Source organism: Pithys albifrons, chromosome 6, assembly GCF_047495875.1.
Source record: "Pithys albifrons albifrons isolate INPA30051 chromosome 6, PitAlb_v1, whole genome shotgun sequence".
Taxonomy (NCBI): Eukaryota; Metazoa; Chordata; class Aves; order Passeriformes; family Thamnophilidae; genus Pithys; species Pithys albifrons.
Window position 1 is genome coordinate 48149184 of NC_092463.1, and position 27620 is coordinate 48176803.

The following is a 27620-nucleotide window of genomic DNA, read 5'->3' on the forward strand; positions in this document are numbered from 1 at the left end:
CAAGCAAATAGTGTCATTAGACACTTCCAGATTGAAAAATTGCCAGAAGAGAGGGAAGAAAAAACGTGACATGCAACAGGACTCCAATATCTCAAGTCACTTAGTGCCCTGTATTCCCTCTGTTCCTTTGCTTGGAACATGTTCATCCCTGGAGTTTCTCATGCCAGTTCTTCTCAGATACAATTGCATCTGAACACAAAGCAAACTATGCAATTACAGAATAGATCCAGGAAGCAGCTTTCCATTAAATAGTGTTACATCATTTCATCAAGGAAAGGCAACCTTTAAATAGCAACAAAAGTGTGTGGTTTTCCCCTTATTTTACAACACCTCACAGAAAGGAGACATTTTGTATACATTTACTGTTTAAGCATTACGACTAACTTATTTTGGTGTCGGATTTGAAATTCTATTGGACCATTACCCACCCCCCACCCCCTCCCCCCCCAGTTCTTTAGAAATTAGGATCATATCAAACACAGCTATAGAATTCTTTTGTATAATGAATAGTTATTTTAGCTGCTCTTTTTGTATGAAATTATAACTCTCTTGTTCTTATATCCCTAGCAAATGTCACCATCTTCAGACCTTCATCTTTCTTCATCATTCTGCAAACAACCTTTGGTCTTCAGCTACAAGTTCAACTTGTGCCTTTCATGCAACTTTTTATAGACTTAGACCCATCACATAAAGGGCAGACCTGTGGTAAGTGAACTTACTGTAACAACTGTCTTCACCAGTATGTGTCATTCTGTAGGGGACTTTCATGGAGCATCTGCTTCCTCTTAGGTCTCTGTGGAAATTTCAATGACATGCAGACAGATGATTTCAAAACCGCCAGTGGTGTAATAGAGGGTACTTCAGCTGCCTTTGGCAACACTTGGAAAACGCGGGCTGATTGTCCTGATGCCAAAAATACCTTTGAGAATCCCTGTACTGTCAGCATACAAAATGGTAAGCTCAGCATATAGTAACTTCTTTCTCTTTTAAGGTGCAAAGAAGGAATAAGATGATCAATCACCAAGCATTTAGCCAGAACAGCACAACTGTTTGCGCACACAGTTTTCCTCAGCTGACACTAGAAAACTTTAGCTGATAAACAATAGCTAGAAAAATATTTTGGATCTTTAAAAATATTCCTTTCAATCAAGACAGAACGTGTTTTTGTCAGCTTACTTAAGGGGAACTGGAACCACATGGCATATTAGGGATACATTCCTGGAAAGGGATAATTTTCCTATAGGAAAAAAACCGCATAGCCCCACTAAAAGTTGGACTCAGTGTGGCACTTCCATTGTTAAACTGAGAACCAGACCTAAAATTCAGAACTTCAAAGTTTTCAAGCTCCATTTCTGCCTATAAAATATGTAATTTTTGATTATTCACAAGCCACTCTTCTGTTTTCTTGGATGAACTAGCATATTTTTAATTTACAATGTGAACCTTCCTTTTCAAAGTTCAACTTGTTCCATGACAATTACCAGGAATTAGAGAGGATTCAGTATATGAAGAGCTCATATTTCTCTCTAGGGGAAGCAAAAGACTTTATTTCAGCAAATGCAGTGCTGAATTACATTGTAAAGATAAGCTTCTGCAATTTCCCTGCAGAAAGTATAGTTACATTGAGAGAAGAGTTTTGAGAATTAAGTACAATAGACATTCTTACCATGTTTTCAATTCACAGACCAGTATGCTCAGCACTGGTGTGGGCTGCTCTCTGATACAATGGGACCATTTGCTGAATGTCACTCAACGGTGAACCCAGAAGTTTACCAGAAGGTATTTGGCTCTTCACTTTATTCCATTTAAGACAAAAAGACTCAGATTTCTGATATTAACACCTGAGGGAGTAACTTGCCAGTTGGGAGGAGATGCATTCATGATAATTCTTTTCAAGCCAATGGTTTGTTTTTTAATAGATAACATAAAATTTGCTCCTTTGTATAGGTATCTTTTTTTCCATTCCCAGGAGAATAAACTTAGAGGTATATTCCTCTTGCACATATTTTTAGGTGCAAACTTAGACTAAGCTAGGAGCTTGTACTATCTGTACTCCTTATGAGGCCAAGGAACAACACCTGTCCCTCCTGAGATATAAGGAAAGCCTTAGAATATTAACTAGTACTTTAATTTCTCTGAACTGCCCTCAGAAGGCCTTGCCCTTTACATACATGCAATGTGTGTCAGAAGCAGCAAAGAGATTTAGATAAGACATGAACAAAAACATTCCAGGAATTCAATGTGATGAAGTTCTGTAACAGAGTCCCCAGGTACTTTACAAAACCTCTCTCTTACTGGAAATTTATCAGATTATCTTCAGCAAACACTTCTGGAATTACAATATTATAATATCCCTGCCCTGCATAGAAACACATTAAATAACTTCTTGTTTTCTTTGTTCCTCTGATGCAGAGAACCCAAGGTCTTAAGCCTAAGCACCAAAAGCTGAGGGGCATCAAATACCCTTTATTTATTCTAAATATATATGGCACAGTGGGAACAAACTGGAAATAGCTGGAAAACCTACCAACTCCTGAAAGGGGGGGGGGGAAGAAAAAGTTCAAAATTTCGGGCCTCTAATTACTCTTTCTTCATGCAAAGAATCTTTTTTTGAAAGAGCTCAATAAAAAACAGGCATATGTTTACTTACACATGTGGATTATGCTCCCTTTAACCTCTAACAAATGTAACACTCTAAAAAGTATAGCGCCACAGCTTCAACATGACAATCTGATGTTCATGTCATCCCCTGTTCCTAGAACTGCATGTTTGACACATGTAACTGTGAGAAGAGTGAGGACTGCATGTGTGCTGCCCTTTCCAGCTATGCCAGAGCCTGTGCTGCGAAAGGAGTTCTCCTCACTGGATGGAGAAGAAAAGCCTGCAGTAAGTTTTACATCCCTTTGCCTTTTGAAAGTTGTCATCCAGAATGCCCCATACAGTAGCTGTCAAGGATTCCCACAATAAATTTTATTAAACTGGGTTTTAAGTACAGAATTGACTTTCAATAAGTTGAGGATGAAAGCAATAACGTAAAATACAAGCAGTAAACAGTGAGAAATACAAAAAAACCCCAGACTTTGTTAGATTACTTGCTCAGAACAAGCAGAACTAACATGGAGATCAATACCCTTGCAATAGGAATAAAATAAATAAGGTGTTCCTCAATTTAACAAAAAAATATATAAATAGCAATGAGGAAAAAATATAGTATGCATTAATATGGTTGAACCTTGTTCTATTTTTTTTTTTTAGCTTGGACAAAACATTTGTATTTGTGGCACATTTATAGGGGGAAATTCTGCTCTAGCAATAAAAAAAACAAAATTACACTATTGAGGGTATCAGTAAAGCATGAGTATATACATTGCCATGTTTATCATATATATTACCTCAAGTACTTCCTTTATACATACTTTGATTCTTAAATTAACTACAAATGTAACTCACCTTTTTACTCTCAAGCAAAATACACCACCTTGTGTCCGAAATCTTTGAAGTACACGTACAATGTGGATACCTGTCAACCCACCTGCCGGTCTCTGAGCGAGCCTGATGTCACATGCAGCATCAAGTTTGTCCCAGTTGATGGCTGCACCTGCATAAATGGAACCTACATGGATGAAAGTGGCAAATGTGTGCCTGTATCTAGCTGTCCTTGTTACTACAAAGGAATGTCTCTATCTTCTGGAGAAGTTATTCATGATAATGGTGTTGTCTGGTAAGACATTTGTAAACAAAAAAAAATGAGATTGGATATAGGCAATCATGTAACTATATATACATTATGAAATCAAGTCAAATGCATTTCTCTCCCTAATAATTTCAATTAAAAAAATCATAGATTCTTAAAAATTGTTAGAGCTGAAGGTAGAAGATTGTACTTGAACTACAGGAATTGAAGAAAACATATTGTGACAGGGTAGCTTTTGCTAATAGCCAAACTCTCACCCAGTCCCTCTCTCTCCTTGCTTTCCTGCCTCCTTCTGCTCAACACATACTTTTTTTATCTATGACTGTAGAAGAGTTGTTCCATGGTGAAAGATGCATGATAATACCATTTCAGATTATTCCCATTATAAATGGAATCAGAATTATTTTGAAGGACAGTTTTAAACCAAGCAAATAGACAAAGAAAACACTTCTTTTTATACAATACGCTTGAATTTTGCCCTGCTCTAATATAGAATATTTTTGAATAGTACAAGCTATTTTGATAAAGGACATGTTTTCTTTGTTTTATTTTTCATTATTTCAAATTCACCAGGAAACAGCCTGAAAATTAGCAACAACAAGAAGTTAAAACATATCCATTCACTTTCCTTTTTTCTTTTATTAATAGCACTTGCACGTATGGAAAACTGAGCTGCATTGGAGAGAAACCTGAACCAGGTAACATATAATTTTATCCCTTAAGATTTTCTTTTATTCTCTCTTTCCATCTTCATTCTTTTCATTTCTCTCTTCTATTGTCATTATGATGCAAATTGTAAAAGTATGAAATCCATCAAGAAAATGAACTGAGGACTTCTGTATTGTAGAGGATATTCCCAAAATACAAAGAAACACGGTCTTACCTTTCAGATGGATAAAACAAGTTAGAACCCCTGGCTTACCCAGAAAAAGAGAATACTTGGTCACCTCACTGAACATGAGGGAAAACCATCCATATTTTAATTAAAAGTAGTAAAAGCCAAAAATAAAACTCAGACAAAGTAATTCAGAATCTTTTTATTTTGTTTTTTTTCTGACTAATTAATGCTAACTAAGCATTAATTTCATTCAGTACTCCATCATAATCACCAAAAAGATATGAATATGAGTTCAAAACAATTTCCAGTTTCTCTTTCTTATTAAACACATAATATTAAAGTACCGATATGTCACAAAGGAGTCTTTTCCTTTATCCTTCCGTCTGTATTAAGGAAATGTAAAGAGACAAATGCATGTTGCTGTCATGTTTCTCATGGCTTTTCTCTCTTTCAGTCTGCATACCTCCCATGGTTTATATTGACTGTGGCAATGCCACTGCAGATGTGGTAGGAGCAGGATGCCAGAAGAGCTGTCAGACTTTAGATATGGAATGTGTAAGTAGAGGCCCTTTATACCTAGTTGAAAGCGTATTAAACTTGACCTCTTTTACAATTACCAGCTACAGCTGGACTCTTTCAGAAGGGAAATGTTTCAATACATGTTTTCTCTATGGTCCTTACAGTACAGAACTCACTGTGTCTCTGGCTGTGTATGTCCTAATGATCAAGTGTTAAATGGCAAAGGTGGCTGTATAGCTCCAGAAGACTGTCCATGTATTCACAATGGGAATTCCTACAGTCCAGGGGAATCAATCAGAGTTGGCTGTAACAACTGGTAAGAACACATGGAAAAATAATATTTCCTCTAAGCTCTAGGGGAATAACATATGAGTGAATAGCATTTCACTTTAGCAGCGTTGAGATTTGTAAGAAGGAATGCTACATAAAATTATCTATTTAGTAGATAAATGCAAGCACTCTCTGCTTTTCTCAATGGTGTATAGCCCAGAAATTGCAAGTGATCAGAAGAACACTGTGTTTGGGAGTTTGTCTCATTAATTTGAGCCAAGAAACTTTTTTTCTTCCCAGGCAATCCCTACATTTCAATATATCCAGCAAGATTTGGAAATGTGGAAGAGTTAATGTCTTCTAATCCAAATGATTCATTACACCATTAAGTCTTTGGCTAAATCCTAAAAATTCTTAAGCTATGATATATTTTTGAGAATAAGCAAACTTAATTTTTTCATTAGAGTCCCAACACATTTTAAGTAGTTATATAGTATGTATGTCAAGTTTTTGCATTTCAAGTGCTTTTTGTCTCATGTAGCACATGTAGAAACAGAAAGTGGCATTGCTCTGAGGAACCCTGCCTGGAAACCTGTTCTGTTTATGGAGATGGGCATTATACCACCTTTGATGGCAAACGCTTTGATTTTGAGGGAGACTGTGAATATGTTCTGGTCCAGGTAAGAGAGTCCTTCACAGATTTTTACAATGAGTACCTTGCATTTTACTTATGTCCAAGTGGCATAGTTAACACTGAATACCATTCCCCTGTTTCAGAACTACTGTGGTCAACAAGCTATGAATCAGGGAACCTTCAGAGTAATCACTGAGAACATTCCATGTGGCACTACAGGAACCACTTGCTCCAAGTCTATTAAAGTTTTTCTGGAGGTAAGAATCATATTTAAGTTGTGCCAGAAGTGTAGGCAAGCTGTTCCAGACAGACTTCATTGCAGAATTATCCTCCAAGATAGTGAAAATGTTACTAGACAACTTTACTCCCTGCTACTGATTCTGCTTTCTGCTGGAGAAAGTAAAGAAGGGAACTCTAAAGAGAAATTTCTTAACATGAGACTGAATAGAATCCCTTTATTAATAATAAAGTTATTATTTCAATAAGTTACTGGCAACATATAAAATGGTACCAAAGTAGGTGATTTTTTTTAAATTGACCTCTTTTTCTTTTCCTGTCTTAGAACTATGAGCTGGTACTCAGTGACGGACACTCTGATGTCATCCAGAGGACACCTGGAGGAAAAATACCATTCCAAATCCGTTCCATGGGTATCTACCTGGTGGTTGACACTACCGCTGGTCTGATACTCATGTGGGACAAGAAAACCAGTATATTCATCAAACTTAGTCCCAGCTTTCAGGTACACTTTGATATTGAAAACCTGAATAAAATGAATTCTGAAACATATTCATATTATCTAGCAGAAAACAAAGGGAGGAAATTTAGGCTGTAACTGAAAGACTGCAAGAGCAGCAATTGCATATTATTGTCCTTACTATGTTAACTTCAATCATGTACTATGAATTTTCCTTAAACAACATTATATTGCAATGGCATAACAGCAACTACATCAGTAGCTTTCCTCATGCAAAGACCTCACTGAAAAGATATGTTCAGGACCATCTAAAACTAAACAGCTCTGTACTAAGAACAAAACCCATGAGTCTACTCTGCTTCCTATCCTCATGCTTATCCCTCCTAACAACAAGTTAGAAATCTCTCTTAATGAAAGGCATTTTATGAAAGTGTCCAACACTGTTACTTAAGAGGCACAGATAAACTTGAATAAGATTCATCGTGAAGTATGTTTCTTACAGGTACTGAGAAACTGTACTTCACTGATCTTTGTGACTTTGTGTGTTTATCCTGATGCAGGGACATGTCTGTGGACTCTGTGGAAACTATGATGGCAATGGAAATAATGACTTCACTACTCGCAGTCAGTCTGTGGTAGGAAATGTGCTGGAGTTTGCCAATAGTTGGAAAGTGTCTTCCAGTTGCCCAAATGCCAATCGTACAAAGGACCCATGCACTGCAAACCCGTACAGGAAAGCCTGGGCACAGAAGCAATGTAGCATCATTACCAGTGAAGTGTTTGCAAAGTGTCACTCTCAGGTATGACAAAAACTTTAGTCTTAAATTCTCTTGAGAGAAAGATTGCATCAATTCGTATGTAAGATAGCAAAAAACTCAACCCAAAACAAAACACCAAAAACCCCACCATCCTAAAATACATTTTGTCATACTTGACAAAGTGGAGTTAGACCAAGTTCTACAGAGACTGCATAGAAGGTATTTTCACAAAAGTATTTTCACATTCGTTTTCTCAGCTTTTGCCTTGAACAAGTACACTAAGGCAACGGATAGTTTTGAGTTTTGGTTGGTTGTTTTTGTTTATCTGTTTTTAATAGTAGGAACAATCATAGATAAATCTCAGGATGTTTATTTCCTACTAATATAAATATCAGCCACCTGATATGTATGACTGTGTTAGCTAGTAGTAATTAACAGTATTCTGCAACTGTATCATTAGTATCACACAGTTCTTAGTATTGCAGCTTAATAGCAATAGCTTTATACTACATTTGCCTCTTGATTTTTCCAAGCATTCTTGGGGTTTCTTCCTTTCTTAACTTTCTCACACGTAGAGCTGTCAGTTTCAGATATTTCATTCAGCTGTTTTAGGATGATAAAAAGAGTACAAAGGCATGAAAACTGTTTTCTCCATCAGGTTGAACCAAATGAATATTATCAAGCCTGTGTGGATGATGCTTGTGCCTGCGACACTGGAGGAGACTGTGAATGTTTCTGTACAGCAGTAGCTGCCTATGCTCAAGCATGCAATGAGCTGGACATCTGCATTTCATGGAGAACACCATCCATTTGTCGTAAGTTTCAACTCACTACTTTTTTTATGGGATCCAGAGGGAAAGAAAAGAGAAGGAAAAATGAAACAAAGTAGAAAAAAAAAAAAAGATAAAATTGTATTTGTAAGAGGCCTGGTATTCTTAAAAAACAACAACAACCCAACAAAACCCCCCAAACTAACAAAACCCCCAAAACAACCCAGCCCAAAAATACCCAACAAAGCAAGCTGGGTAAATCACTGGAAGATAACCTATCTTACTAAAAGTGATGTGATTAATGCCTGATTACCTTGTCAGCCATGATACACAACTAGTGAATTGTAATATTATATTACAATCCCACCTGTCTACATCAGGCTCCATGTAAATAAATAGTAGTGCATACTAGCTAAAACCAGTGTTTCAATCAACTGATTTTTCATGTTTAATGTGTAATTCTGTTCTATGCTTTATAAATTTGTCATCAAAAGGTGGTAGACATGTAAGAATTGCATTAAATTAACAATAAGACAATATACTGTTGACCACCTATGTGATTAAGCTGATCCCATGAGACTTTTACCTAGCAAAACTTGAAAGACTACAGAGCCAGAAGATCAAATGTATTTTGCTGACACTTCTTGTTCTTCTAGCTCTGTTCTGTGATTACTACAATCCGCAAGGGGAATGTGAGTGGCATTACAAGCCATGCGGAGCCCCTTGCATGAAGACCTGCAACAATCCAAGTGGGAAATGCCTTCATGAGATGAGAAGTTTGGAAGGTAAACATAATAATACATATCTCATTCTACTAATAAAATCTTAAAATGAAGTATGATTAACAAAATTTATGTTACTCAGTATATGACATGTTTGGATTAGAAATTATAAGAAGACATTTCCTAGTTAAGATCTTATTGCTTAATGGGTCATGAACTTGCTTGAAGAAGAGGACAAAATGCTTCAAAGCTTAATGCAGAATCAAAGGAATAGCAGAAGGAGGGACTGAAATTCCACTTACCACATGGGACAATTTGGGGAAAGCAGATAGGAGTGTAGAGTTACTTCTACTTGTGAAAAGCCTACTGTCAACATGATTCTCTTGTTATTGCAGGCTGCTATCCACACTGTCCAAAGAATAAGCCATATTTTGATGAAGAAACCATGACTTGTGTTTCTAATTGTGGTTGTTATGAAAATGGAAAAAATTACAAACCAGGAATGGAGATGCCTCCAATGCAGAATTGTCAGTCATGGTAGGTTTAGTAAAGACTTTCTTATGATTGAGTTTAAAGTTTTGGAGCGTAATTCATCACACATTAAATCTGTTGTTTACCAACAGGAACTGGGCCAGTCAGAGGCTGATGAATAATGAATTTTTTTTCCTGTCCCAGAAACTTAAATGATAACATGGTGAAACACTTTACCATTGAGAGATTAATTTACTACTCAATCTCTATATTTATTAAAATGCTTTTAAACTGCTATGTTTATTATTAACTCAAGTAAAAATAAATTTAAATAACAATAGTTAGGGAATAGTCTAAGAATTTGTATTAAGATAGCTCTAAACTTATCAAGTGAAATTCTTTACAAGATAGCAGTCAACTCATCTACATGGTTTTGAGCTTTTTTCTGCTATTGCACTGATACCTGCATAGTTGCAACTGTCAGCAAGTATTTCAATATATTACTGATTGACAAGTTGGGACAAGTGCTGCTAAGCCTTCTATAAAAGAGTACAAAGTTAGCAGAACCAGTTGTTAAGCAGCTTAATAGCTGTCTTAAGACACCATTAAAGTAGGTATGTTTGAATACGGTAAAGAGTGCAATGCAAATAGCAAAAAAATCTTAACATAAAGCCCATTTGTGCTAACCCAACTTCCTTGGCATGTTTTGTAGTTCATAGACAGCTTTGCCTACATGGCCTAGGCCATTAACACCACTAAGCCTAAAACAAGAAATGCATATTTATCTTTATTTAACTTTATTCCCTTAGTCACTGTAAATAAGTATTTCGAGATTCAGTTCTTAATAGAGAAACTCTGTTTAAAATCAGAATGCATTCTTGCATCTTTGGGAAGTCTGATGGGAATTTGTTGTGTAGATTACTTCAACATTGATGATAGAGCGATCCTTTGTATAAATCCTTATAAAAGTAAATCATACATTTATTGCACTTTCCCTTCCAAGAAAAAAGTAGACCTATCAGGGGCATGAGACTGTTTCAGATCACCCTTTTTCACATCTTTGTCCAGCTCCCAAATGCACTGATAAGTATGTCGCATGTTTCATATGGTGGCATGTTTCATATGTTGCCAAAGAACTGTGGGAAGATAACTAGCCTGAATTTGTACAGCAGAACTCAGTATCTAACTCAGAGAAGATAGGGTCATCTACATTTAAACACACAATGAATAGTGAAGGATAGATAGAAAAAAAACATTGAAACAAAAAACTGATATCATGAACGAATATATTCACATTCATAATGTCATTTTTTCCTCTCTTCCAGTGAATGCACAATTCATGGCAAAAAATGCAGATATGATGAATCTGGTATGTTGACAAACTCGTTTTTATATGATGCACTTAAGGTACTCTGCTCTGTGTTTTACATAGGAAGGAATAACTTTCTACTTTGATTTACAGAGTGTGTCTGTGTCTATGAGGGACAGAAATATAACTATAAAGATGTGGTCTACAACACTACAGATGGCACAGGAGGGTGTATTGTTGCAATCTGTGGTCCCAATGGAACACTTCAAAGGATTGTCTATGAATGTCTAAGCTTGACATCACCCACAACAACGACAACATTTCATTTCAGCACTACGCCACCTGCCACTACTGTCCCAGGTAAATCCTTTATAGCCCACAAGAGTATATTATGTTTATTAGTGAGCAAACTTTAGCTACAAAACCATGCCCACACTGACAATATGAATGATTTAATGCAACCTCAAGATAAATGACAGCAGTTTCACTTTCTGTTAACATTCTCATTTCAGTAAGTATTTCATAACCAGATTAAGACAAGGAAATAAACACAGAAAACAAATCCACTTCTGAAATAACATATTAAATTACATCATACTAAATAATATTGAATTAATATTAATCATATTAAACTAAAGGTATACTGAAAAGATGCCCTACAGGATCACAATACAAGAAAAATGATGTTAGGAAAATTGTAAGCCTATTAAAAAAATATTATCTATAGTCATTTTAAGTTTCATGGTCTCTTCCTTCTCTCCTTTGCAGTGTCACCAACTACATCAGTATGTGTTCATGAAGTCTGTAAGTGGTCAGAATGGTATGATGGGAGTCTGCAAACCCCTGGCTATGATGGGGGAGATTTTGAAACCTTTGATGATTTAAGAGCTAAAGGTTATGAAGTCTGTAAAGCTCCAAGAGATGTTCAATGCAGAGCAGAAAAGTTTCCTGATATACCACTAAAAGACCTTGGCCAAGAAGTACAATGCAGTACAACAGCTGGACTTATATGTTACAACAAAGACCAAATTTCAACAATGTGCAACAATTATGAGATCAGAGTCCTATGTTGTATTTTTGTACCATGCTCCTCTACAACATACCCAGTTTCTACAACTTCTGAAAGTACAACATGGATACAGTCAACATCTGGAGAAACAACAAGCACAACCATAATGACAACACCTGTCACCACTTCTCCATCAACACATGCTCTTTGCTTTAAAGAAGAATGTTACTGGTCAAGATGGTATGATGTCAGTTACCCAGGATCTGGTTATGATGATGGAGACTTTGATACCATTGAGAACATACAAAAAAAGGGATACAAAGTCTGTGCTAACAGAAAGGATGTGGAATGCAGAGCAGTGAGGTTCCCTAACACACCATATCCTCTCCTGGAGCAACACATAATGTGTAATACAGAAGAAGGGTTGAAATGTTACAACAAAGACCAACTGCCACCAATTTGCTATAATTATGAACTAAGATTTAAATGCTGTGTAAATGTCCCAGTACCGTGCCAATCAACGACTACTACAAAACCAACAGCATCAACATTTTTCTCACCACGTGTCAGTACATCATACACAGAAATATCAACAACACCACACTTAATAACAAAACACATGACAACAGAAGAAACTACTAAACCAAAAACAGACTACATTCATACCAAACTTACAACAACACCAATGAGAAAAACGCAAGAAACAACTACTACCAAAGGAAAAACAACGTACACTATCAGTACTCCAACATCCACTCCAGGTGTGACCTCCAGCATAACTACCACACTGGTCACTCCTCCCTGTGAAACTGAAGTGTGCACCTGGAGCGAATGGTTCGACGTCGACTTCCCCTCCTCAGGACCCGAGCAGGGAGACTTTGAAACCTACCAGCACATCCGGGCCGCCGGGAAGCGCGTCTGCCAGCATCCAAAGGAGATCGAGTGCCGGGCGGAGGACTACCCCGACGTTGCCATCCAACAAGTGGGGCAGGTCGTGCAGTGCGACGTCCACTTTGGACTGGTGTGCAAGAACCAGGACCAGACTGGCAAATTTAAGATGTGCCTCAACTACAAGATCCGCGTCCTCTGCTGCACCCCGAACTACAACTGCATAGGCAGCACAACCTTCACCACCACCAGCCCCACCACCGCCACCACCACCACGCCCACATCAACCAGCACAGTCCCAAGCTCCACTACAGTCACGACCTCCACCTCCACCTTCCACTCTTCCACCACGCAGCCTAGCTCCTCAGAAAGCACCCTGCACACTTCCACCAGCACCACCAGCCCCACGCCGACACCTTCCTCAACCTCCCCCACCGTCACCACCACCACCAGCACCACTCCCTGCGAAATCGAAGTGTGCACCTGGAGCGAATGGTTCGACGTCGACTTCCCCTCCTCAGGACCCGAGCAGGGAGACTTTGAAACCTACCAGCACATCCGGGCCGCCGGGAAGCGCGTCTGCCAGCATCCAAAGGAGATCGAGTGCCGGGCGGAGGACTACCCCGACGTTGCCATCCAACAAGTGGGGCAGGTCGTGCAGTGCGACGTCCACTTTGGACTGGTGTGCAAGAACCAGGACCAGACTGGCAAATTTAAGATGTGCCTCAACTACAAGATCCGCGTCCTCTGCTGCACCCCGAACTACAACTGCATAGGCAGCACAACCTTCACCACCACCAGCCCCACCACCGCCACCACTACCACCACGCCCACATCAACCAGCACAGTCCCAAGCTCCACTACAGTCACGACCTCCACCTCCACCTTCCACTCTTCCACCACGCAGCCTAGCTCCTCAGAAAGCACCCTGCACACTTCCACCAGCACCACCAGCCCCACGCCGACACCTTCCTCAACCTCCCCCACCGTCACCACCACCACCAGCACCACTCCCTGCGAAATCGAAGTGTGCACCTGGAGCGAATGGTTCGACGTCGACTTCCCCTCCTCAGGACCCGAGCAGGGAGACTTTGAAACCTACCAGCACATCCGGGCCGCCGGGAAGCGCGTCTGCCAGCATCCAAAGGAGATCGAGTGCCGGGCGGAGGACTACCCCGACGTTGCCATCCAACAAGTGGGGCAGGTCGTGCAGTGCGACGTCCACTTTGGACTGGTGTGCAAGAACCAGGACCAGACTGGCAAATTTAAGATGTGCCTCAACTACAAGATCCGCGTCCTCTGCTGCACCCCGAACTACAACTGCATAGGCAGCACAACCTTCACCACCACCAGCCCCACCACCACCACCACTACCACCACGCCCACATCAACCAGCACAGTCCCAAGCTCCACTACAGTCACGACCTCCACCTCCACCTTCCACTCTTCCACCACGCAGCCTAGCTCCTCAGAAAGCACCCTGCACACTTCCACCAGCACCACCAGCCCCACGCCGACACCTTCCTCAACCTCCCCCACCGTCACCACCACCACCAGCACCACTCCCTGCGAAATCGAAGTGTGCACCTGGAGCGAATGGTTCGACGTCGACTTCCCCTCCTCAGGACCCGAGCAGGGAGACTTTGAAACCTACCAGCACATCCGGGCCGCCGGGAAGCGCGTCTGCCAGCATCCAAAGGAGATCGAGTGCCGGGCGGAGGACTACCCCGACGTTGCCATCCAACAAGTGGGGCAGGTCGTGCAGTGCGACGTCCACTTTGGACTGGTGTGCAAGAACCAGGACCAGACTGGCAAATTTAAGATGTGCCTCAACTACAAGATCCGCGTCCTCTGCTGCACCCCGAACTACAACTGCATAGGCAGCACAACCTTCACCACCACCAGCCCCACCACCGCCACTACCACCACGCCCACATCAACCAGCACAGTCCCAAGCTCCACTACAGTCACGACCTCCACCTCCACCTTCCACTCTTCCACCACGCAGCCTAGCTCCTCAGAAAGCACCCTGCACACTTCCACCAGCACCACCAGCCCCACGCCGACACCTTCCTCAACCTCCCCCACCGTCACCACCACCACCAGCACCACTCCCTGCGAAATCGAAGTGTGCACCTGGAGCGAATGGTTCGACGTCGACTTCCCCTCCTCAGGACCCGAGCAGGGAGACTTTGAAACCTACCAGCACATCCGGGCCGCCGGGAAGCGCGTCTGCCAGCATCCAAAGGAGATCGAGTGCCGGGCGGAGGACTACCCCGACGTTGCCATCCAACAAGTGGGGCAGGTCGTGCAGTGCGACGTCCACTTTGGACTGGTGTGCAAGAACCAGGACCAGACTGGCAAATTTAAGATGTGCCTCAACTACAAGATCCGCGTCCTCTGCTGCACCCCGAACTACAACTGCATAGGCAGCACAACCTTTACCACCACCAGCCCCACCACCGCCACCACCACCACGCCCACATCAACCAGCACAGTCCCAAGCTCCACTACAGTCACGACCTCCACCTCCACCTTCCACTCTTCCACCAAGCAGCCTAGCTCCTCAGAAAGCACCCTGCACACTTCCACCAGCACCACCAGCCCCACGCCGACACCTTCCTCAACCTCCCCCACCGTCACCACCACCACCAGCACCACTCCCTGCGAAATCGAAGTGTGCACCTGGAGCGAATGGTTCGACGTCGACTTCCCCTCCTCAGGACCCGAGCAGGGAGACTTTGAAACCTACCAGCACATCCGGGCCGCCGGGAAGCACGTCTGCCAGCATCCAAAGGAGATCGAGTGCCGGGCGGAGGACTACCCCGACGTTGCCATCCAACAAGTGGGGCAGGTCGTGCAGTGCGACGTCCACTTTGGACTGGTGTGCAAGAACCAGGACCAGACTGGCAAATTTAAGATGTGCCTCAACTACAAGATCCGCGTCCTCTGCTGCACCCCGAACTACAACTGCATAGGCAGCACAACCTTCACCACCACCAGCCCCACCACCGCCACCACTACCACCACGCCCACATCAACCAGCACAGTCCCAAGCTCCACTACAGTCACGACCTCCACCTCCACCTTCCACTCTTCCACCACGCAGCCTAGCTCCTCAGAAAGCACCCTGCACACTTCCACCAGCACCACCAGCCCCACGCCGACACCTTCCTCAACCTCCCCCACCGTCACCACCACCACCAGCACCACTCCCTGCGAAATCGAAGTGTGCACCTGGAGCGAATGGTTCGACGTCGACTTCCCCTCCTCAGGACCCGAGCAGGGAGACTTTGAAACCTACCAGCACATCCGGGCCGCCGGGAAGCGCGTCTGCCAGCATCCAAAGGAGATCGAGTGCCGGGCGGAGGACTACCCCGACGTTGCCATCCAACAAGTGGGGCAGGTCGTGCAGTGCGACGTCCACTTTGGACTGGTGTGCAAGAACCAGGACCAGACTGGCAAATTTAAGATGTGCCTCAACTACAAGATCCGCGTCCTCTGCTGCACCCCGAACTACAACTGCATAGGCAGCACAACCTTCACCACCACCAGCCCCACCACCACCACCACTACCACCACGCCCACATCAACCAGCACAGTCCCAAGCTCCACTACAGTCACGACCTCCACCTCCACCTTCCACTCTTCCACCACGCAGCCTAGCTCCTCAGAAAGCACCCTGCACACTTCCACCAGCACCACCAGCCCCACGCCGACACCTTCCTCAACCTCCCCCACCGTCACCACCACCACCAGCACCACTCCCTGCGAAATCGAAGTGTGCACCTGGAGCGAATGGTTCGACGTCGACTTCCCCTCCTCAGGACCCGAGCAGGGAGACTTTGAAACCTACCAGCACATCCGGGCCGCCGGGAAGCGCGTCTGCCAGCATCCAAAGGAGATCGAGTGCCGGGCGGAGGACTACCCCGACGTTGCCATCCAACAAGTGGGGCAGGTCGTGCAGTGCGACGTCCACTTTGGACTGGTGTGCAAGAACCAGGACCAGACTGGCAAATTTAAGATGTGCCTCAACTACAAGATCCGCGTCCTCTGCTGCACCCCGAACTACAACTGCATAGGCAGCACAACCTTCACCACCACCAGCCCCACCACCGCCACCACTACCACCACGCCCACATCAACCAGCACAGTCCCAAGCTCCACTACAGTCACGACCTCCACCTCCACCTTCCACTCTTCCACCACGCAGCCTAGCTCCTCAGAAAGCACCCTGCACACTTCCACCAGCACCACCAGCCCCACGCCGACACCTTCCTCAACCTCCCCCACCGTCACCACCACCACCAGCACCACTCCCTGCGAAATCGAAGTGTGCACCTGGAGCGAATGGTTCGACGTCGACTTCCCCTCCTCAGGACCCGAGCAGGGAGACTTTGAAACCTACCAGCACATCCGGGCCGCCGGGAAGCGCGTCTGCCAGCATCCAAAGGAGATCGAGTGCCGGGCGGAGGACTACCCCGACGTTGCCATCCAACAAGTGGGGCAGGTCGTGCAGTGCGACGTCCACTTTGGACTGGTGTGCAAGAACCAGGACCAGACTGGCAAATTTAAGATGTGCCTCAACTACAAGATCCGCGTCCTCTGCTGCACCCCGAACTACAACTGCATAGGCAGCACAACCTTCACCACCACCAGCCCCACCACCGCCACCACTACCACCACGCCCACATCAACCAGCACAGTCCCAAGCTCCACTACAGTCACGACCTCCACCTCCACCTTCCACTCTTCCACCACGCAGCCTAGCTCCTCAGAAAGCACCCTGCACACTTCCACCAGCACCACCAGCCCCACGCCGACACCTTCCTCAACCTCCCCCACCGTCACCACCACCACCAGCACCACTCCCTGCGAAATCGAAGTGTGCACCTGGAGCGAATGGTTCGACGTCGACTTCCCCTCCTCAGGACCCGAGCAGGGAGACTTTGAAACCTACCAGCACATCCGGGCCGCCGGGAAGCGCGTCTGCCAGCATCCAAAGGAGATCGAGTGCCGGGCGGAGGACTACCCCGACGTTGCCATCCAACAAGTGGGGCAGGTCGTGCAGTGCGACGTCCACTTTGGACTGGTGTGCAAGAACCAGGACCAGACTGGCAAATTTAAGATGTGCCTCAACTACAAGATCCGCGTCCTCTGCTGCACCCCGAACTACAACTGCATAGGCAGCACAACCTTCACCACCACCAGCCCCACCACCGCCACCACTACCACCACGCCCACATCAACCAGCACAGTCCCAAGCTCCACTACAGTCACGACCTCCACCTCCACCTTCCACTCTTCCACCACGCAGCCTAGCTCCTCAGAAAGCACCCTGCACACTTCCACCAGCACCACCAGCCCCACGCCGACACCTTCCTCAACCTCCCCCACCGTCACCACCACCACCAGCACCACTCCCTGCGAAATCGAAGTGTGCACCTGGAGCGAATGGTTCGACGTCGACTTCCCCTCCTCAGGACCCGAGCAGGGAGACTTTGAAACCTACCAGCACATCCGGGCCGCCGGGAAGCGCGTCTGCCAGCATCCAAAGGAGATCGAGTGCCGGGCGGAGGACTACCCCGACGTTGCCATCCAACAAGTGGGGCAGGTCGTGCAGTGCGACGTCCACTTTGGACTGGTGTGCAAGAACCAGGACCAGACTGGCAAATTTAAGATGTGCCTCAACTACAAGATCCGCGTCCTCTGCTGCACCCCGAACTACAACTGCATAGGCAGCACAACCTTCACCACCACCAGCCCCACCACCGCCACCACTACCACCACGCCCACATCAACCAGCACAGTCCCAAGCTCCACTACAGTCACGACCTCCACCTCCACCTTCCACTCTTCCACCATGCAGCCTAGCTCCTCAGAAAGCACCCTGCACACTTCCACCAGCACCACCAGCCCCACGCCGACACCTTCCTCAACCTCCCCCACCGTCACCACCACCACCAGCACCACTCCCTGCGAAATCGAAGTGTGCACCTGGAGCGAATGGTTCGACGTCGACTTCCCCTCCTCAGGACCCGAGCAGGGAGACTTTGAAACCTACCAGCACATCCGGGCCGCCGGGAAGCACGTCTGCCAGCATCCAAAGGAGATCGAGTGCCGGGCGGAGGACTACCCCGACGTTGCCATCCAACAAGTGGGGCAGGTCGTGCAGTGCGACGTCCACTTTGGACTGGTGTGCAAGAACCAGGACCAGACTGGCAAATTTAAGATGTGCCTCAACTACAAGATCCGCGTCCTCTGCTGCACCCCGAACTACAACTGCATAGGCAGCACAACCTTCACCACCACCAGCCCCACCACCGCCACCACTACCACCACGCCCACATCAACCAGCACAGTCCCAAGCTCCACTACAGTCACGACCTCCACCTCCACCTTCCACTCTTCCACCACGCAGCCTAGCTCCTCAGAAAGCACCCTGCACACTTCCACCAGCACCACCAGCCCCACGCCGACACCTTCCTCAACCTCCCCCACCGTCACCACCACCACCAGCACCACTCCCTGCGAAATCGAAGTGTGCACCTGGAGCGAATGGTTCGACGTCGACTTCCCCTCCTCAGGACCCGAGCAGGGAGACTTTGAAACCTACCAGCACATCCGGGCCGCCGGGAAGCGCGTCTGCCAGCATCCAAAGGAGATCGAGTGCCGGGCGGAGGACTACCCCGACGTTGCCATCCAACAAGTGGGGCAGGTCGTGCAGTGCGACGTCCACTTTGGACTGGTGTGCAAGAACCAGGACCAGACTGGCAAATTTAAGATGTGCCTCAACTACAAGATCCGCGTCCTCTGCTGCACCCCGAACTACAACTGCATAGGCAGCACAACCTTCACCACCACCAGCCCCACCACCACTACCACCACGCCCACATCAACCAGCACAGTCCCAAGCTCCACTACAGTCACGACCTCCACCTCCACCTTCCACTCTTCCACCACGCAGCCTAGCTCCTCAGAAAGCACCCTGCACACTTCCACCAGCACCACCAGCCCCACGCCAACACCTTCCTCAACCTCCCCCACCGTCACCACCACCACCAGCACCACTCCCTGCGAAATCGAAGTGTGCACCTGGAGCGAATGGTTCGACGTCGACTTCCCCTCCTCAGGACCCGAGCAGGGAGACTTTGAAACCTACCAGCACATCCGGGCCGCCGGGAAGCGCGTCTGCCAGCATCCAAAGGAGATCGAGTGCCGGGCGGAGGACTACCCCGACGTTGCCATCCAACAAGTGGGGCAGGTCGTGCAGTGCGACGTCCACTTTGGACTGGTGTGCAAGAACCAGGACCAGACTGGCAAATTTAAGATGTGCCTCAACTACAAGATCCGCGTCCTCTGCTGCACCCCGAACTACAACTGCATAGGCAGCACAACCTTCACCACCACCAGCCCCACCACCGCCACCACCACCACGCCCACATCAACCAGCACAGTCCCAAGCTCCACTACAGTCACGACCTCCACCTCCACCTTCCACTCTTCCACCAAGCAGCCTAGCTCCTCAGAAAGCACCCTGCACACTTCCACCAGCACCACCAGCCCCACGCCGACACCTTCCTCAACCTCCCCCACCGTCACCACCACCACCAGCACCACTCCCTGCGAAATCGAAGTGTGCACCTGGAGCGAATGGTTCGATGTCGACTTCCCCTCCTCAGGACCCGAGCAGGGAGACTTTGAAACCTACCAGCACATCCGGGCCGCCGGGAAGCGCGTCTGCCAGCATCCAAAGGAGATCGAGTGCCGGGCGGAGGACTACCCCGACGTTGCCATCCAACAAGTGGGGCAGGTCGTGCAGTGCGACGTCCACTTTGGACTGGTGTGCAAGAACCAGGACCAGACTGGCAAATTTAAGATGTGCCTCAACTACAAGATCCGCGTCCTCTGCTGCACCCCGAACTACAACTGCATAGGCAGCACAACCTTCACCACCACCAGCCCCACCACCGCCACCACTACCACCACGCCCACATCAACCAGCACAGTCCCAAGCTCCACTACAGTCACGACCTCCACCTCCACCTTCCACTCTTCCACCACGCAGCCTAGCTCCTCAGAAAGCACCCTGCACACTTCCACCAGCACCACCAGCCCCACGCCGACACCTTCCTCAACCTCCCCCACCGTCACCACCACCACCAGCACCACTCCCTGCGAAATCGAAGTGTGCACCTGGAGCGAATGGTTCGACGTCGACTTCCCCTCCTCAGGACCCGAGCAGGGAGACTTTGAAACCTACCAGCACATCCGGGCCGCCGGGAAGCGCGTCTGCCAGCATCCAAAGGAGATCGAGTGCCGGGCGGAGGACTACCCCGACGTTGCCATCCAACAAGTGGGGCAGGTCGTGCAGTGCGACGTCCACTTTGGACTGGTGTGCAAGAACCAGGACCAGACTGGCAAATTTAAGATGTGCCTCAACTACAAGATCCGCGTCCTCTGCTGCACCCCGAACTACAACTGCATAGGCAGCACAACCTTCACCACCACCAGCCCCACCACCGCCACCACTACCACCACGCCCACATCAACCAGCACAGTCCCAAGCTCCACTACAGTCACGACCTCCACCTCCACCTTCCACTCTTCCACCACGCAGCCTAGCTCCTCAGAAAGCACCCTGCACACTTCCACCAGCACCACCAGCCCCACGCCGACACCTTCCTCAACCTCCCCCACCGTCACCACCACCACCAGCACCACTCCCTGCGAAATCGAAGTGTGCACCTGGAGCGAATGGTTCGACGTCGACTTCCCCTCCTCAGGACCCGAGCAGGGAGACTTTGAAACCTACCAGCACATCCGGGCCGCCGGGAAGCGCGTCTGCCAGCATCCAAAGGAGATCGAGTGCCGGGCGGAGGACTACCCCGACGTTGCCATCCAACAAGTGGGGCAGGTCGTGCAGTGCGACGTCCACTTTGGACTGGTGTGCAAGAACCAGGACCAGACTGGCAAATTTAAGATGTGCCTCAACTACAAGATCCGCGTCCTCTGCTGCACCCCGAACTACAACTGCATAGGCAGCACAACCTTCACCACCACCAGCCCCACCACCGCCACCACCACCACGCCCACATCAACCAGCACAGTCCCAAGCTCCACTACAGTCACGACCTCCACCTCCACCTTCCACTCTTCCACCACGCAGCCTAGCTCCTCAGAAAGCACCCTGCACACTTCCACCAGCACCACCAGCCCCACGCCGACACCTTCCTCAACCTCCCCCACCGTCACCACCACCACCAGCACCACTCCCTGCGAAATCGAAGTGTGCACCTGGAGCGAATGGTTCGACGTCGACTTCCCCTCCTCAGGACCCGAGCAGGGAGACTTTGAAACCTACCAGCACATCCGGGCCGCCGGGAAGCGCGTCTGCCAGCATCCAAAGGAGATCGAGTGCCGGGCGGAGGACTACCCCGACGTTGCCATCCAACAAGTGGGGCAGGTCGTGCAGTGCGACGTCAACTTTGGACTGGTGTGCAAGAACCAGGACCAGACTGGCAAATTTAAGATGTGCCTCAACTACAAGATCCGCGTCCTCTGCTGCACCCCGAACTACAACTGCATCGGCAGCACAGCCTCGACCACAACCAGCCCCACCAGCCCTGTTATTCGAAGTGAACCTTTCTATACGAATAGTCCATCTCCAATTTTAACTACTCCATGTTTTTGCAAGATTGGCGATTCTATTTTTTCACCTGGTTAGTTTTCCTTTTTTGAACAGAACACATTTCTTATTTTTTAGGGTTTTTTTTATTTTATATTATCATAATGTTTTTTTCTTCCTCTTTTTCTTAAATTTTATATTTTCCTTTTTTTTTTTTTTTATAACCCTGTGTTCTCCTAATTTTTTTCTATTTTGTTCTCTTTTTCTACAGGTGACTTGATTTACAATAGGATGGATAGCGATGGGTGCAGATTTTATGCCATCTGTAGCCCAACGTGTAGTATTGAAAGACACTCTGTTCCTTGTACAGTCACTTCTCCTGTGACCACTACTTCCTCTGAGTGGTCTACCACAACAACTTCTCTGCCAAGCACTACTCCAAGGTTCCATTTTCATGGCTGTGTTTCTACTACTTACCCTCCACTACAAGTATGTAGTTGCTGAGTTATTTCATGCGTTTGGAAATATTATCATTGTTTGGGGAATGCTAGTGTGGGAAAGCTTGTAGTCTTTAAACCTTGCATGTGAGGGTTATCTTATTTTTCTAATGATGGGCAAAATACATGACATAAATTTGAATTTGCCATTTTTATAGTTTCCCCTTTTTATCATGATAAAGAAAATTACAGTATTCTTTTCTAAATAATTTAGTGCTAGTAATACACTGATGAATTACATGAATAACAAAACATCTGCCATAATAGAGTGAGTTTTCATACAATCATACGTTTGTATCATAGAACCATTTGGGTTGGAAAAGACCTCTGACATCATGAAGTCCAACCCTAGGTCCTAGGTTCTTGTGCATCATCTTTTTTTCACTGAACAAAAATATTTAAGTCAAGTCTTTTATCTGCTTCTTTTCTCCTGGTCTCTTAATTTTAGTTCTGTACACCTTTTTTTCCTGTTGTGGTAGCCTGTGCTGACAGTGAAGTGCACTATGTGTAGTTAGCATAAAGGACTTCAGTTATTTTAACCTAAGACTTATCCCCCTAAGCTCCAGAAGAACTCCTCATGCACAAGAAATACTAGTAATTAAAGTTTCCACCTCCTTTTAGCATTAAAGAATTTATTGTGTAGAATATTAACAATCTTTTATATTAGTGAAGATTTTAATTTCAGTCTTTGCTTCAGATTGAGCTAAGATTATACAAGTCTACTAACTTTTGTGACAAGATTTTTTTATTCTTTTTGCAGCCTGGAGAACGTTTCAAATTATCCAACTGTACAGAAGTAATCTGTAAGGGAGACAATGATATAGATGTAGTACCAACATATTGCCCACCCATAAAGGAAATTACCTGTGCAAACAAATATCCTGCAGTCCTTGTACCTGATGAAAATGGCTGCTGTTACCGATACGAGTGTCAATGTAAGCACCAGAAGATTATGGAATAACACTTTTTTAAAAAAGCAAATCTTTGCATGAATTATACAAACATTTTCTTTTCTAAGGGTTACTCTGCAAATTGCAGTATGTTCACTTCAGTTTCTCAGTTCTTTCTTCTACATTAATTCTCATCCTAATCTTCCAAATATTTTCTCCATACCAGGTGTGTGTAGTGGATGGGGTGATCCTCATTACATTACATTTGATGGAATCTACTATACTTTCCTTGAAAACTGCACTTACGTCCTGGTGCAACAGATTGTCCCTAAATATGACAACTTCCGTATTTACATTGACAATTATTACTGCGATTCAAAAGATGGACTCTCCTGCCCTAAATCCATTCTTATTTTCTACAAATCTGCAGAAGTGGTGTTGACTCGGGAAGAAATGAATGGTGTTATGACCAATGTGGTAAAACACTTTTTTTTCCCCTCTATTTTTGCAAAAAAAGACATAAGACCCATAAGCCTTACTAATGCTGATTTGAGATACAGTCTGTGAGAATATCATATAAGGGAGGTGATGAGGACAGAGGGTACTTTTAGGTGGGAAAGATTGCACTGCATTCTAGTAACAAAATGTCATAAACATCTTAGGATTATGCAGATATGAATGTATTACATATGTTTACATGTAAATAACACTAGCAAAGAGACTAATAGAGCTGATAGAGAAGGCATAAATTATCACACTGGTGCTTAATTCATATGTCATGAAAACTGGTACATTGTGCCATTCACTTATGTAAACAAACAGATAGTGATGAAACACAAATGCAAGTCACTAGTGTGATTCATCTCTCAGGATGAATATGGGTATGTATCACTTGTCTGCTGGATGACTAGGGACTGCTTTCTCTGCATGGTGAACTTCAGGAGCTAAACAGAGCCCTGATGTGACTCCTCCTCCAATTTCCTACTGGGAAAGGAGGTGTAGCTGAAGAAAAGTGTTGACTTGGAGTGACACCTTCATGATCCTGAACTAGTGCTGGCAAGCCAGTGAAAATGAAAAGTCAATCCCACTCTTACACTGAGGAATCTATTAGTTTATAAGTGAAAGAAAATAAGGGGAGGAACAGTCTGTCTCAATAGGCACTCTTTCCTTATAGAGCAATGCCAAATTCTCAGTTATAAAGGCATGCTGGTTCCAGTGTTTCCCTGTGAAAGAAAACAGTAACTGACAGGTTTAACTCTAAATTTATTCCTATTCAATGAGAAGAGGGTTGCAGAATTATTTCTGACAAAAAGCTACTAGGCAAATACGTTCGCTTTCATTAGCTCATATAAGCTACTTGGCAGCAAACTAAAAAGCTTAAGTTAACAAAAAGAATATAACCACTAATGAAACTGACACTAGGGACATCTGACGTAATTTTGATTTCAGATAACTCGTCCAATGCCAATTAATGTGTTGTATAGGGACAATGTGATTATCAGCAAAGTCATTACATAATGGCAGAAATATTTCCACAGCTAAAGAAAACTACCACTCATTTTCATAGGAAAAATGTTTGCAATACACAAAATTATGAGGGATACAAAGAAAACACTTGGATATAGAATACTGTGCATTAGCATGCAATCTGTATAAACACAGTACATAGAAGCCACTTAGGTTATTATCACACTTTACCAATATAGCAGTACAAGCTGAGATATCAATGCAAATATATGTTTTTACTGAGCTGCCAGTGGGTATTAGATGTGATGCACAGCCATATGGAGTTATGCAGTAATTATGAAGATTAGAAAATACATTTTAAAACAATCAGGGAGGAGCAGTATTTATTCTAAAGTTGTGCTTTGTTTTGTTTTTAACCCTGCATTCAGATGTACTTCAACAAGAAGATTGTCAAATCAGGCTTCGAAAAAGAAGGCATTTCTTTCTCCACTCGTGGCATCAATATGATTGTTGAAATAAAAGAGATTGGTGCAACCATCACCTTTAGTGGTCTAATTTTCTCTGTGAAACTCCCATACAGCAAATTTGGCAACAACACTGAAGGACAGTGTGGTAAGATGGATGCACTCTAGGAGGTGGTACATTTTCCCTACCCTACCATGTTTGTACTCACCCACTCTTTCTATACAGTCTCATGACTGACAGAAATTTTTAAAGAGCAGTAAAATGGAAATGAAAACTTCAACTTCTGTAGGATATTAAAAGCTCAATATTTCAGCAATCTGGGGTTTTTTTGTTTGGGGCTGGGGTTTTAGACTTGTTTGTTTTTCTATATAACTGTAAAGAAAGCACTGCCTATGAAGCAAGGCACCATATGCATTCTATGAACACATCACATCTAAACATATCAACACAGTAATATATTGTCTGTTTCTGACGTGGCTTATGAGACTTACGCAGCTTGTCTCTTCTAGGAACATGTACAAATAATAAAGCAGATGAATGCCGCTTACCAAGTGGTAAGACGATTTCTTCCTGTCCCCAAATGGCTCATCACTGGATTGTTGACAACGACAAGAAATGCCATGGAATACCAATACCACCAACTATAACCACACCTCCACCAAAGCCTCATTGTGAAACACCTCCTCTCTGCAACCTTATCTTGAGCGAGTAAGAAAAAAGCTGAACAAATTCATTCTTTCTACACTAAGCCTCCAGTATCTTACAAGAAAAATAACAACTATAACTTTAGCATGTGATAACAGCTGAAATGACTTGCAAGCCAAAGGTAACTGAGCAAGGAGAGGTGAAGTTGGAATATAAGGGATGCAGCAAGCACTAAAATTCATACTCTTGGTTTCAATACTACCAGGGTATGCTTAATAACTCTTAGTTATACTGTTAAGCAAAGGCTTAGCTCTAAATTTGGAGTGAGTCTTCCGTATAAATCATAAAAACCCTGGTTATCAAGCAAGTTAAGAAAGCAGATACAAAGAGCCAAGAAGTCTTTCATTTTTTGTGCATATTATGTAAATCATGAAGCTCCAAAAGCATAAAGGTTTGTTTCCTGAAGTATTTCCTATACTTGTGTAGGCTGAAAACAGCTTTTTTCACCTGAGCAATTTATAAAGGCCCTCTTACATGTGCCTTCAGTAGTGTCTTATAAGTTTGGAGCTATTTTATGAGCAATTATTCTATCTCTAGACTACTTTTGTCATCACTTTTTTTCTCAACCTGGTGCGGTTACCTTTTACACTACATTTATGGTCTCAAACTGACGAAAAGCTCTGTACACATACAGAAATATTATGACCATTAACCTCTTCAGGAAATAAAAAGGGAGCATGGGATTTTCTAATCTTTCCTGAACCTCTCTCCCGGCTTACTGGCCATTCCTAGAGTCTTGCTTCTACATAATACCTTCCTTTCTGAAGGAGAAAGACGCATACTATTAACTGGAAAGTGTTACAAGAACAGACTTTATTTAATGGCTTTTTAACATAGAAGGGGATTTCTTTACTGTCTGCAGGATTTTTGCAGAATGTCATACCGTGATACCACCAGAACCATTTTTCAAAGGCTGTGTTTTTGATGGTTGTCGCATAGACGATGAATCCATGCAGTGTTCCAGTTTGGAGATATATGCTACAGAGTGTGCTTCTAGAGGTGTCTGCATTGACTGGAGAGGAAAGACCAACAATACATGCTGTAAGTATTGCAGAAATCAGAATGGGTGTGATAAATGGTAGAAATTAGTTTTTTATTCAGTAAACACATCTAACACTTGGCTACTGTTGACAAAAATACAGTGGGGTCCTTTCACACGGAAGATGCAGATAAAAAAAGCTAAGCTGTAGTCATTTCTGTGACCAAAATGCAATTATTGTCAATTTTTTAATCTTCTTTTGTCTTTTTCCATACAGTGTTCAACTGTCCAGCAAGCTTGGTATACAGGCCTTGTGGGCCTATTAATCCTGTTACCTGTGACCAAAGGTATGGAAAGACAAAAAAAAAAGCTCATCCTGAAACAATTGCTTGTTTTGTTGGGTTTTTTCC

At 44.8% G+C, this 27620-nt stretch overlaps 1 protein-coding gene across 3 annotated transcripts in view; it reads left to right on the top strand.

Annotated features, from left to right (window-relative positions):
- The window catches only part of MUC5AC (mucin 5AC, oligomeric mucus/gel-forming), a 46877-nt gene that overhangs the window by 11801 nt on the left and 7456 nt on the right, over nt 1-27620 (top strand). The window contains exons 13-37 of one of the 3 annotated variants that reach the window (XM_071558768.1): nt 568-705; nt 790-954; nt 1685-1779; nt 2760-2886; nt 3466-3721; nt 4343-4392; nt 4987-5087; nt 5216-5367; nt 5863-6001; nt 6099-6212; nt 6518-6697; nt 7213-7452; nt 8069-8225; nt 8837-8965; nt 9298-9439; nt 10699-10742; nt 10836-11042; nt 11451-22301; nt 22479-22696; nt 23465-23639; nt 23821-24071; nt 25490-25673; nt 26036-26234; nt 27094-27272; nt 27488-27557. In XM_071558768.1, the coding sequence (XP_071414869.1) occupies nt 568-705; nt 790-954; nt 1685-1779; nt 2760-2886; nt 3466-3721; nt 4343-4392; nt 4987-5087; nt 5216-5367; nt 5863-6001; nt 6099-6212; nt 6518-6697; nt 7213-7452; nt 8069-8225; nt 8837-8965; nt 9298-9439; nt 10699-10742; nt 10836-11042; nt 11451-22301; nt 22479-22696; nt 23465-23639; nt 23821-24071; nt 25490-25673; nt 26036-26234; nt 27094-27272; nt 27488-27557 (14563 nt within the window). Of the gene's footprint in view, nt 1-567; nt 706-789; nt 955-1684; nt 1780-2759; nt 2887-3465; nt 3722-4342; nt 4393-4986; nt 5088-5215; nt 5368-5862; nt 6002-6098; nt 6213-6517; nt 6698-7212; nt 7453-8068; nt 8226-8836; nt 8966-9297; nt 9440-10698; nt 10743-10835; nt 11043-11450; nt 22302-22478; nt 22697-23464; nt 23640-23820; nt 24072-25489; nt 25674-26035; nt 26235-27093; nt 27273-27487; nt 27558-27620 lie in introns of those variants that run through there. The other 2 variants (XM_071558770.1, XM_071558771.1) reach the window with 2 other exon arrangements.